Source organism: Anabrus simplex, chromosome 7 (assembly GCF_040414725.1).
Source record: "Anabrus simplex isolate iqAnaSimp1 chromosome 7, ASM4041472v1, whole genome shotgun sequence".
NCBI classification, from domain to species: domain Eukaryota; kingdom Metazoa; phylum Arthropoda; class Insecta; order Orthoptera; family Tettigoniidae; genus Anabrus; species Anabrus simplex.
Genome location: NC_090271.1, coordinates 178255460 through 178268933, shown reverse-complemented (window position 1 = coordinate 178268933; position 13474 = coordinate 178255460). Strand labels below are relative to the sequence as shown.

The window sequence follows — 13474 nt, the reverse complement described above, 5'->3', positions numbered from 1 at the left end:
GACACACATGTACACAGAAGGTACAGTATAATACACTCTTTCTACTGTACATTACAAAATATCTCCCTCTAAACCACTTAGGAGGCATACCTTCCCACTGGAATACATAGGCACCTGACATGCAAGCACAAAGCTGAACATCACCTACATCTCCATCACCTTCACTTTCAGCATTCATTTCCATGTCAGCAACATCATTTATCAACAAATTATCATAGGAATTAAACGCACCATCACCTGAATTGTCATAACTGTTCTTCAAAGGCAAAGAAGTACTCTCATCAGAGAACTGCACTTTACAGCTTCCTAACTGTTCAGTTATCACAACACTACCATTCATGACTTTCAAGTTACTCAAAGGAAGAGGAACAGTGAATAGAGAGAGTCGTTATATCCACCAAAGGGAAGAGGAAACAATACAATATCCTTATATAAAGAAAGTTTCAATAAGTTTGCAGTCTTTACAACAGATGTTAACATAATCCAGAAGTTGCACATTGAAACTGCAATTCGGGGGTGTACACAAAAATTAAAAAAATAATAATAAACTTTGTAAAGAGAAATAATGATTTTTAGACCTGATCAAACAAAAATGAAAACTCACACACGACAAGTACAGGAAAACATTAGAATGTAACTACCTGGTTAGGCAACATGACAACTAAAGAAATGGAGATGGGAAGCAGTTCGGAACCTACCCAGGCCGTAGAAGGTATTCAATTGCTGGTGAAATGAAATTAGCGGTGATTCAATTGAAGTACTACATTTACTGAAATAATAACAATTAGGAAATGACATACAAACGGGGCCATCAATGACGCAGGTTAAGGTTAACACAGCAAATTTAGAGAGAGCCATCATACTAGCTTCAAGATGGTGAGTTTAAAATAACATACAGAAATAATTAGAAATATTTAAACCAAATATGTTTAAAGGAGGGAGGACACGCTCACAAATCACACCTACATGTTAAGACATAAAGGAACAGAAGGATTGTAAACAATTAAACTCTTAACCCAGAGCCTGCTCAGAAAGCAACCTTTTCTAAAACACTTCTGAATAAGGAACTTATCGTGAATGAGAGTATGCTAAGATGAAATGGCAGTACTTAGAGGCAAACCCGAGGTAAACTTAAAATTTACATATTTTACACAATTAAAACAAAAGAAAAGGGGAATTAAATTTTATATAATTACAACACAATTAATAAAGCCAAAGGAAAAGGGGAAATGTCTCTAAAACAAAATGAGTATGACTAGCCATGGAGACTTAAGTCATGTGAAATTAAAATTGGTGAATGGAAGAAATCCTGAGCAAACTCCAGAGGGTAAAGAAAATTTAAATTAAAACTGCATTTGAAAGTTAAAAACCCAAAACAAGACTTAGATAGTGCTTACCTCGGAGGGCCGGGAGACCCATCAGATGGAGGAGACAACTTCTCCCTTCGCTGGTCAAAACAAGAAGACAGACGGAACAAGCTTGGCTCTGGCCAAGTGGCCAGTGGCCGGAAGTGGTGAAATCACTAAATAACCAATTAGCGGACCTGCATTTCTTACATTAGCCGACAGGAAAGGTTTTTATTTTGGCCAATAAGGGCCCAGAGAAAAGTGTTGACCAAATACCGGTTGTAGCTTCGAGAAATTTCCATTCTGATGCAATGGGAAATTACTCGAAGCATCCTACCAAATCCAACATGTGCATCTACACCATGCCCCGAAAGTTATAAAGACAATACCTTTACGGAAAAAATTATCTACACATAATAAAATTGCCGAAAACAAACACACTAAAATTATTAATATATTATCCTTAAAACACACATACAAAAAACATAACATTTTTCACTTAAAACACACATAAAAAGCAAACAACTTCTTTAAATATTACACACAGTCAATCTTGAGGGTACACATTTTACACACAGAGTCAGTCTTGAGGGTAAACATTTTACATACAGAGTCAATCTTGAGGGTAAAACAATTCACCCATTTTACCAACATTACACACATTGTGTTTAAGTATGGCACTCCACACCTGCCAAAGTGTGGAGCATCACTTATATGGCATGGCACTCAGTGTTGCAGGTTTAAAGAGTTACTAACAACCTGAAATCTTTTACAGCAAAATTTTTATGGACATCTTACAAAGTTACTCAGAAAGACTTACTTCAGTGAAGATAAGTTCAGAAGGTTTCAAGAAATAATATATGAAGAGTAGTCCCCCCACATATAAAAACTATTAGACCTGATATCTGTTACAAGACATGCAGAAACAGATTAAAAAGGCTAACAATATTTTAACTAAAATAAATAAATCCTCAATAGAGGATTAATGTGTGTTATTAATGAATTATAATATCTCCTAGTTACTGTACTGTGTATATAGTTTCCTATATGACCTAAGACAAATCTCCAAAGACTGAATTGAAGAAAAACAGGCAAGAGCTCAGACTGATTATGAAGTCTTTAACTTACTCCTCTTTTAGTTTTAGTTTGTTGTAACTTTTGTATCTTTTATTGCTTTGTTTCTAGAATTTCTCTGAACTTTTATCCTGTCTGAATCTAAAGAGATTATAAAAATTCAGTAGCTGGATTTGGAAAATTTGTTGGCATTATCATTCCACAAATATGTACTGTATTGACTAGAAGACAATATAGATTCCATAGTATTACTTGGACTGTGCGAGACCAAGAAGAGGGGTACAGGGGAGATCCCTCTGAGAGAAGGATACAGGCTGTATTACAGCGGAGGACCTGAAGCAAAAAATGGAGTGGCCATCATACTTAGAAGAGAAATCCAAGAATATCTGGAATATACAAAGTACGCCAGCGACAGGATGATGATGATGAGACTCCAATTTGAAAATGGCGTGAAAGATCTATTTCAGTTGTATGCCCCACAAACTGGTTGCATAGATGAACATCTAGAGGACTTCTTAGAGGAAGTGGAGAGACAGATAGAAGATAAGGAAGTACTATTGATGGGAGATCTAAATGCACAAGTTGGAATGGAAAGACAAGGAAAGGAAGATGTTGTAGGGCCCTTTGGATATGGAAATGTAAATCCAGAAGGCGAGTTGTTGGTGGATTTTTGCATGAGGAATCAAATGATTGTTGGAAACACCTGGTTTAGGAAGAAGAACAGTCAGAAGATTACAAGGTATGGCTGGGGAGACAGACGAACAAAGACCATGATTGATTATATAATCATAGAGAAAGAACACCGGAAGAACCTTGTAGATGTAACAGCCATGCGTGAAGAAGCCTTTTGGTGGAGATCATAGAGTTGTGATAGGAAAATTGAAAGTTGGAAAGATTGAAAAACCCCAATTAAGAAGAGAGAAAAGAATTAAAGTATGGAAGTTGAAGTAGAAAAGCATACAAGAAGAATTTCAAAGGGAAATAATACCCTTGGTACCCAGGACAGAGGTGGTGAATGTTGAAGAGGAATGGAAAAGATTTAAGGAAGCACTGGTTGGATGTGCAGAAAAGGTGTGTGGTAGAACATCAGGAAATGTGAAAGACAAAGAAACACACTGGTGGAATGATAGGGTAAAGATTAAAGTGAAAGAAAAGAAAATGGCATGGTAAGCATGGAAAACATCTAAGACTGAAGAAAGTAGAAAATATGTGGAGGCAAAAAATTTGACCAAGAAAGTAGTGGAGGAAGAAAAGAGGAAAAGCTGGACCTTATTCACACAGAAATTGAAAGATGATACGCAGGGCAGCAAGAAATTACTGTATGGTATCTTAAGAAACAAAAAGAGAGATCAAGTAAACACGAGATTTGTGAAGGATGAAGGTGGCATAATTTTAACAAAGCCAGAAGAAATAAGAAATAGATGGAGAGAGTATTTTCAGAAGCTGCTGAACATAAGAACGGATGACAGTCATTCAATGGACGACCAAGAAAGGCAATTAGTTGACGAAGAAATGGATAAAGAAATTACAATGAGTGAAATTGAAATGGCATTAAGAAAGATGAAGAATGGAAAAACTGCTGGAATAGATGGAATTTCAGTGGAGATGATAAAGGCAGCTGGAGCTGTAGGCCTGCAGTGGACATATCGGGTTCTCAGGAATGTCTGGGAGAATAAGGAGGTCCCTGAGGATTGGCAAAAAGGAGTAATCATCCCAATTTTCAAGAAAGGTGATAAGAAAGTTTTGAAGAACTACAGGGGAATTACTCTAATATCCCATGTTGCTAAGATAATGGAAAGGATACTGGAAAGTAGAATAAGGTTGAGGGTTGAGAACCAGATACAGGAAAATCAGTTTGGCTTCAGAAGTGGAAGGTCAACATTAGAGCCCATTTTCATTATGAGACAACTAATGGAAAAGCATTGGGAGTACGGGAATGATATGGTGATGACATTCATTGATATTGAAAAGGCATATGACAGTGTCCCTAGGACGAAAGTTTGGGACAGTCTGGTGCAAAAAGGAATTGGTTATATTGGTTTTTATATTCAAGGAAATTGTTAATGTGCCCCCGCCCCCCGCCCTCCGCCCAGAAAAGATCCTGCAGGCACCCATGCCTACATGCAGTTAAATTCTATGTGGGAAAGACACAAAATGTATAATTTTGCAACAGGAAGACTTCATATTAAGAGTAATTGGCAAAGTACATAATGTACTGTATTCAGAATTAAAGTAACTAGCACTCCTATTATTTAGAAGTTACCTCTCTGGTCACAGCAAGAATGTAAATCTAGGTCAAATTAAAAATTGAAGCAGTGATATTACTTTTGGTGTGCCCCAAGGCTCAGTACTAGGTTCACTCCTTTTTTTTTTTTTTTTTTTTCATAAATGGTATCAATCTTTATCCACTGAATGGTGTCATCAGTTTATTCACTCATGACACTAAACTTTTCTGTAAAAGTAATTCTGCTTCAAATATTACTTAACTCATGCAAGAGTATATTGAAAATCTGCCAAAGTGGTTTATTTTGAACAAACTGACAGTAAACATTGCTAAAATTAACTGCATAATCATAACAAAACCTTGGAATACAGATACCTCACACAATGCACCCTCCATCCAGGGTATAACATTACAAAGAGCTCACGCTGCTAGTTCCTTGGTATAAACTTAACATGGGACCAACATATAAAGAGTATTTTAAAAAAAAAGGAAGTCTCACCTTTTCTACATGTATTTAGAAGTATACATCCCTACCTTCCATATGAATTAAAGGGAAGATTATATTATGCAACAGTCAATACCAATTTACAGTATTCACAGGTTGTATGGTTATTTTGAGCTGAAAGCAACGGGAAACTACCGCTTTAACTAACGCCCGAGGATATGCAGCTGTCTCTGTATGAATGATGTACTGATGATTGCTTCCTCCCGGGTAAAATATTCTGGAGGTAAACTAGTCCCCCATTCGGATCTCCGGGTGGGGACTGCACGGGAGGGGGCAATCATCAGGAAAATGGAAACTGACATTCTGTGAGTCGGAGCGTGGAATGTTAGAAGTTTGAATTGCTGTGGTAGGTTAGAGAATCTGAAAAGGGAGGTGTATAGACTAAAGTTAGACGTAGTTGGTATAAGTAAAGTACGTTGGCAGTAAGAAAAGTATTTTTGTTCAGGCAACTACCGAATTATCAACACAAAATCAAATAGGGGAAATGCAGGAGTTGGTTTAATAATGAATAAGCAAATAGGGCAATGGGTTAGCTGCTACGACCAGCATAGTGAAAGAATTATTGTCGCCAAGATAGACATCAAACCAATGCCCACCACAATAGTGCAGGTCTATATGCCTACTAGTTCAGTGGATGATGAGGATCAAAAGAATATATGAAGAGATAGAAGATTTAAAAGGTGACGAGAATCTAATTGTGATGGGAGACTGGAATACAGTGGTAGGCCAAGGAAAAGAGGGTAATACAGTAGGATTATTCGGATTGGGACAAAGAAACGAAAGAGGAAGTCGGCTGGTTGAATTCAGCACTGATCATAATTTAGTCCTTGACAATACTTGGTTCAAACACCACAAACGATGGCCGTATATGTGGAATTTGTCCTCTTGAATTCAAACTTTAAGAAAAGGCTAGGAAAACAACAGATAGGGAATCTTCCACCTGGGTGACTGCCCTAAATGCAGATAAGGATTGATTGATTGATTGATTGATTGATTGATTGATTGATTGATTCATTCATTCATTCATTCATTCTCTCTGGATTTACTTCCTAATAATTATCAGGTTTAATGAAATGATAATTATAGTTTAATTTTAGCATATCTTAACAACTGATGAATTATATCTGGAAGAACTCCACTCTCATTCACAAAATTATTTGAATCAATGTAAATTCCTTCTAAGAAATGACCTGATCGACATTCAAATGAGAAGTTCTAGAAGACTAAATAGACGTGAAGCGTTGTAACAAATTATATTGATGATAATTCTCAGCCTTACACGTGTCCTATTTGATGTGGAGGAAATTGAATGTAAACTCAAATCTACTAGATTAAAAATGAGTTGACTTATATTTGTGAAGACTAAAACCTGGTGCTCCACTTATTAGTGAGGTTGATGGCTGGTGTGGCAATGATGATCCTCGCATCTCAGCTGCTATCGGGCTGGCTCCATTTAAGCGGACATGGTGCTGCTTTCAACTGTCAATGTAGACACAGTGTCAACACTGACAACTCCCTTGTGGAACATAATTAAGGCCATTGTTGTCCTCTTCACAAATGTTCAAGTCCGAAGTAGTGGCGATATTTCAATAATATCTGGAACTTGAACATCAAAGAATATGTTACGTAACTCAGATCACATTTAACAAGGTCAAACAGTACGTAACTTTTAAAGGACGATGTGATTCTAGCCTGGAGGCTGGTGTAGGAATGATGAACCCAGGTCAATCTGAGAACAAGCAAAATGCAGTTTTCACGTACGCAGGTCACTTGAGGTCACATGAGTACCGCCGGCATCAAGCGAGATCCTAATGCAACAATTTGTTGACACTTCCCAGTTAGAAATTATTTTCGAAAAGGAAGTTAATTAATAAATTTCACTGGTATAAAAACTAGTTTAAATTGGTCATATCACTCGTTAATAATCCACACACATATTCCAATTTCTCCATGTCGTGTTACACGTATTTCTCATAAATCACCTTCGTGTCATGGAAATGGTTTTCGTGCAGCTATTAATATTTTAAACTCGAGCATTCAATGCAGGCACACAAGCCGCTGATGGCACGTGACTTATAAAACAATCAAAAATAATTTTTAAAAACTCGTTCTTCCAGCTCCTTGCTAGGTGGGATAGTTCAGACATTGCTGTTCTCTGTATAAGACATTCCGCTGATCAATCACACATAAAATGATAAGAATTTAATTTGGTCCATATTGAACTGAGATTGCAATTAAAATGATAATACATTGTGGTTCCACCTATTCAATACAAGAAAAATTTCCTGACTAGAGGTCGAAACCAGTCCCAATTGTGATTGACTTATAATGTAACCTTGCATTAATTTTTCTTGTATTGAATGGGTGGAACCACAATATACTTTTATTTTAATTGTAACGTACACATAAAGCATAAATGAAATGGCACTGTGTGTGTGTGTGTCTCTCTCTCTCTCAAGATTGGTTTAATCTCCTTGTTATGCTCATTGTAACATAATTTACTATTAACTATTTCACTAGTATGCTTTATAATGAATGATACATATCATTTTCATCTTTACTATTCCAGAATGCATCTCAGGTGAAAATAATTGAAAATTTACAACAGTCTAATTCAGATACTCAAGCTGAGCTGAAGGCATTGCAGGCAAAATCTAATGAACTTGTAAGTTGTACAAATATATTAATATGTATTTTAACATAATATAGTCATCGAGGTTGTTTGTGTGGGAAAATTTAGACAATCCTCAAAACAGCCTTTAGCAAATTAGGTTGGCATAGCAGTTCCTTTCTTTGAGTTATCAAGGTAACCTCACTAGTGCAGTCAGATAGTCATTGACTTTCTATTTCTAAGATAGTAGATTGTTACTGGCTGATGTCGATGGCCTTTAGTGGTATTTAAATGTGACAACTCCACATCATTGGGTTCTGCCACTTTAAAAATCTGAGATAAAGTTCTGACACTCTGAAATTTACTAAGCTATCATTTGGTAAAATGCTCTTTAATCATACTAGGTGCAACTAGCAAATAACCAGATTGGTGCTCTAAAAGTGGTTGTTCAAGTAATTACTAAATGTAAATGTCATTTTCAGTGCAGTCCCCTCCTTGTTTAGCTTATTGCTCCGTGGAAATTTTTCACTTTTTTTTTCTATTTGTTTTACACCACACCAACACAGATATGTCATGGTGGCGATGGGATAGGAAAGGCCTAGGAAGTGGAAGGAAGCAGCCGTGGCCTTGATTAAGGTACAGCCCCGGCATTTTTCTGGTGTGAAAATGGGAAACCATGGAAAACCATTTTCAGGGCTGCCAACAGTGGGGCTCGAACCCACTATCTCCCGATTACTGGATACTGGCCGCACTTAAGCGACTGCAGCTATCGAGCTCGGTTTTTTCACTGTTAGAAACAATGATGCAGTTCTTCTTTTGTTAGGTTTTACATGAGCTCTGTCCCTTCTGCTTTCACTGCAGCTACCGAAGACTAGATAGAACCAGGTTCTTTCTAGCACAGAGTTGATCTTTGAAAATAAAAACAGGAAAAAGGAAGGGGGTTAGGTCTGTAATTGGGTAGATTCATTAGTATGTATGTAAGTACCATATGCCTATGGTCTATGAATAGGAACTACCCCAGGATTTGCCTGGAAGTGAAAAAAAAATTAAACATTCTCACTACAGCTGACGATGGGGTTCAAACCCACTTACCTCCTGAATGCAGAGCTTGGTTCCATAGCATTAACATGTGTAACCACTCAACCACTCTACTTGGTAGGTAGGCCAGTAAAAGGATATACGTCCTTTGCTAATTGCAAGGGCCTTTTACACATTGCTATGATAATGGAGCAACTCAACACTGAGTGTCAGGAAATAATCTGACCCTAAAGAGGCCAATAGCTTCAGGTGGATGAGCTCCTCAAAAGAGGAAAATGCCACTGAAATCTATTAGGAAGTGTCTGTGCTCCAGATTAGGGGTGGCTAACAACAGTGTCTGCACCCTGTGTTGAGGGCGGCTGAAATTATAATCCCCCAAGCTGGAGTGCTTGATCATGGGAGAAGACAAGTCAAACCCCTATTCCATCGTAAATAAAGTGAGGAAAAATAGCCTTGGATGCCCTCAGTACCCAGCATTGAAGGGTACAGGCTGCAATTGCCAGGTAAGGAGGTAGAAGGAATGTTGGTGACAGAAGCAGCATTGTGGGACATGTGACTTCTGTTAAACACATGATAAAGTAACAATTCTCACTGAACCCTTCTTGGTTGAGAAGGCAATAATATTGACCTACACACTGTCTGTGACAACATCAAGTGGTATATACTTGAACTCTCAGAGGTAAGACATGCTGGAGAATCTGTTGTAGAGACAAGAGATGGAACTCTCTTGTACCATTTTGGTAAGACAATGCTTCTACGTGGAGTTGTATTTCTCATCAATAAACATTACAGCTGAAATGTTTTAGAAATTGAAGGACTACAGAAAGAAAGGCAGTGCTGAAAATCAAAATTGGTGGTGGAACTATAACAATAATACAAGTGTATGCTCCAGCTGAAATAGCATCTGACAAAGAAGTAGGAATTTTTTATTTTCTTTTGGATGATATTTGAGATCATCAGAGACTGGTAACTTTAAAGCTTTTCAGTCTGTCAGAAACACTAATTATAACGCATAACATACCTGTAAAAAAAAACTCAGGGTCTAACAAATCACTTTAAATCACGTGTATATATGCAAAATATTGTTTATGTTGCATAAATTCATCAATGATTGTGAATTGGTTATGTCATGAACAAATGGGACAAATGTTGTGATGTACAACACTAGGTCGTGTACACGAAAACAGTCCCAAGGCGGCGGAGTATAAACACCACTCCAGAAAGATCGTGAGGCAAGCTGCCCAAATCTGAAGACCGCTATTTGACACAACTTAATAGAAAAGTCACCATAGGACCATTGTATATAAACAGTTCAACACAACCTGGTACTAAAAATAAAAAACAACTTTAAAGGAAGATAATGAACACAACAGATAATCAATAAGAAACTTGAAGACTGTTATACACATCGATTTTAACATAAGCAAGATCAAGCCACCTAGTGTTTTTTACAAAAAGTGCCCAATCACAGACATTTTAGACTTTTTAAATATGTTCAATTAGAAAATAAGTTTTTTTTACTGTAGACGCTAATTGTAATTTAAGTACCTTTTTACACACCACATCGCTAAAATCTCCCCCCTCCCCACTTATTCCCCACCTCCCTCTCTCAAATTTCAAGTGCTATAAGCAATAGTTATAGGTTCCCATGGGAAAGTAATTTAAGATTTTAATGCACTTACTAATCAAATTGTTTCATCTAAGCTATTTTAAAGACAGCTGAAGATGACCACTAAGTGGTTGAAACATGTCCTATATATTATAACGTTTTTATAATTCTGCCCAAAGGCAAGAAATAAAGTATCGATTAGGTGGTGTTTTAAATTAATTTGTTTAATAATTTGTTGATTGAATTCATCGATACGGTCATGAAGTGGACAGCTTGCAATACAGGTTTTTCTGTCATCAATAAAACACATGTAGATGGTTTTCTAGTATTAACGTGCTTTCTCCATGATTCACCGCAGATTAGTAATATGATCGCGGGTGCCACGACCTCGACAGAAATCAGCTTGAACATCAGGTAACTGAGCTTCAAGGATGGGCACAAGACGTTTCTGTATGATTTTTAGAAGAACTTTTCTAGTGTGTGGAATCAAAGCTACAGTATGATAATTAGAGCTGTCACTGACATCTCCTTTCTTAGGCAATGAGATAAAGATCGATCTTTTCCATCCCCTTGGCCAGGTGGTAGTTTGCCATAGCTGCCAAAGGGATGGGCTTTAGCAGTTCAGTTGCGATATAATCAAAACCAGGAACTTTATTATCTGGTAACTGTTTCAGTGCCCATTCCACTTCTTCCTGCAGGATATCTGGTTCTAATTCATATGGTTCAATGCTACATGATGGAAAAGCTTTTCCATTGTGGGAATATAGCTGTTCAGTATACTCACACCATCTGTTCTTAATACTTTGTTGTGCAGTCAAGATCTTCCCATTCTTGCATTTATTGCTCCTTTACGAGCACTAAAAGGAGTTCACAAATAAGTTGCTTTTTTTTTTTAATTTTTCACCTTGTCGATACATTAATTGCTTAAGGCAACTTATTGGTTAAAAGTGGTACATGTTTCGTATATTATTAACATCTTCAGCCACATAACACTGTTTAGATGAAAAATTCATATATTGACAAAGTATCAATGCTTTGAGAAAAAGTGTCCTTATAAAATGTTGTCCTTTAATCTTCTTATGCTATTTTTAAGAACACTTTCTCTCAAAGCATTGATACTTTATCAATATATGAATTTTTCATCTAAACAGTGTTATGTGGTTGAAGATGTTAATAATATACGAAACATGTACCACTTTTAACCAGTGGTGGAAAATAAAAAATTACTTAATTGTGAATCTGTTAAAATATGATACGGATCATGAAGTTGATTTTGTGTAACACTAAAAGGAGTTCGAACTTTCTATACCTGCCTGAAAAGGTTCCGGGTGTGACCCTTCTTGGAGTCCTCTTCTAATTGGTGGCACTGCTGACTTCAGTGTATTTCCTTGTCTTTCCTTGCAGCTCGTTGAAAATCTGCATTCAGCTGTCTAACAAGATCTCTATTACCATTAGCCTTGGCTGATCTCCTTTGATCTGTGATCTGTATTATATGTGCAGAGAGCCATTTGTGACGCTTCTCTGGTTTCTTGTATGGTAATAATAAGTGTTCTTGTGCTGTTGAAGTAATGATGGACTCTATTTCCTGCCATAGCTCATCAGGATGCTTTTCATCAGTCTCAAGCAATTCAAATCTCTTCTTAAGCTCAATGGAGTGTGAAGTTTGGACCTGCAATTTTCTTGTTCACAATGAAAGCTACACCATTCTGCTTTCTGTTATCATTTCCAGAATAATAAATAAGTCATCTGACTTGAAGAAGAAGCTATTTCCTGTCAAATAAAACTCGCTAATATCAAGCAGATAAATGTTTAAGCTCATCATTTCCTTCTTAACAATGTCAAGTTTCCTCTTACACATTCCTCGAACATTCCATGTTGCGATATGATGGGTTGTCATACAGCGCAGATCCTTCCTTTCATCATGGACAACATTGGGAAGTAGGCCTCCAGAAGGATTTATCCCATTCATGTCATTCAAACTGAGATTACTTGTAAGTGACTGTTGCTCTTCCCCAGTAGCATATTCGGTACTTACTGGCCTGGGGGTCCTACCCTTGGGTACCATATTTAAAACAACTGAGAAACTTTCCATATAATTTTCTTGGTAATAATACAGGAGTGGTTTACCATTGCCTTCTGTCCTTGTCGTTGACACCTAGGTATTCATCCGCCTTAGACATTCACCTACACTGCTGCTGCCCAGCAGTAGGAGGCAGCTGCTCCTAACATGGAGAACAGATGCTGCTTTATGGGTTCAGGTGGCATTTCCTCCACCCTGGGGACCATCACCCCACCTAAAGAGACTCATCCGCCCGAAGCCATTGATCCCCTCAGGGAGTTTGAGTTATTTACTGTCGCTGAACACTCAGTGTTGAGTAGCTGACTGTATGGTCTACTTCATTACCTTAGCAAGATGTCCTGGCCAGACAGAAAATTTTACTCACCGATAAATTTTGCGTATATGTATCGATGTATGGCAAATACTGACAAGAAATTTTCTATGTGTGCACTACACAGTTTAAAAATAATTTTGAAATATTAAAAAATAAAAATAACAATAGTTGATATTATAGTTTGTGTTTTCAGAAAAAATCCTTTTCTTTTTTCGGTTCCAGTATCTATTTCAAAAAAGAACATTTTACAATACAACAGATTATACGCAATTAATGATCTGGTGCTAAAGCCCTGATGGGCTTTGGCCTACCAAATGACCGCTGCTCAGTTTGAAGACCTGCAGTTTACAATGTGACGCATGGTCAGTGGGACGAATCCTCTCGATCATTATTCTTGGTTTCTAGACCAGGGTCGCCCTCTCACCCTCAGATATCTCCTCAATTGCAATCACTTAGGGTCACTTAGGTTGAGTGGACCTCGAACCAACCCTCAGGCCCAGGTAAAAATCCTTGACCTGGCTGGGAATCCAACCCATGACCTCCAGATGAGGGGCTGGCTCGCTACACTTGGCCCACGGGGACCGTCATGTACGAAATGATAGAGGACTGTAAGGTTTAGGAGAGAGAAAGTGAAAATTAAATTGAAGTATGATATGGACGAAGAATCAGATGGT

General features: G+C 37.5%; 1 protein-coding gene across 1 annotated transcript in view; it reads left to right on the top strand.

Annotated features, from left to right (window-relative positions):
- Window positions 1-13474, top strand: part of LOC136877768 (golgin subfamily A member 6-like protein 6) — a 229152-nt gene that overhangs the window by 35038 nt on the left and 180640 nt on the right. Inside the window, exon 5 of the mRNA XM_067151973.2 lies at window positions 7719-7814. Within this exon, the coding sequence (XP_067008074.2) occupies window positions 7719-7814 (96 nt within the window). The remainder of the gene's footprint in view (window positions 1-7718; window positions 7815-13474) is intronic.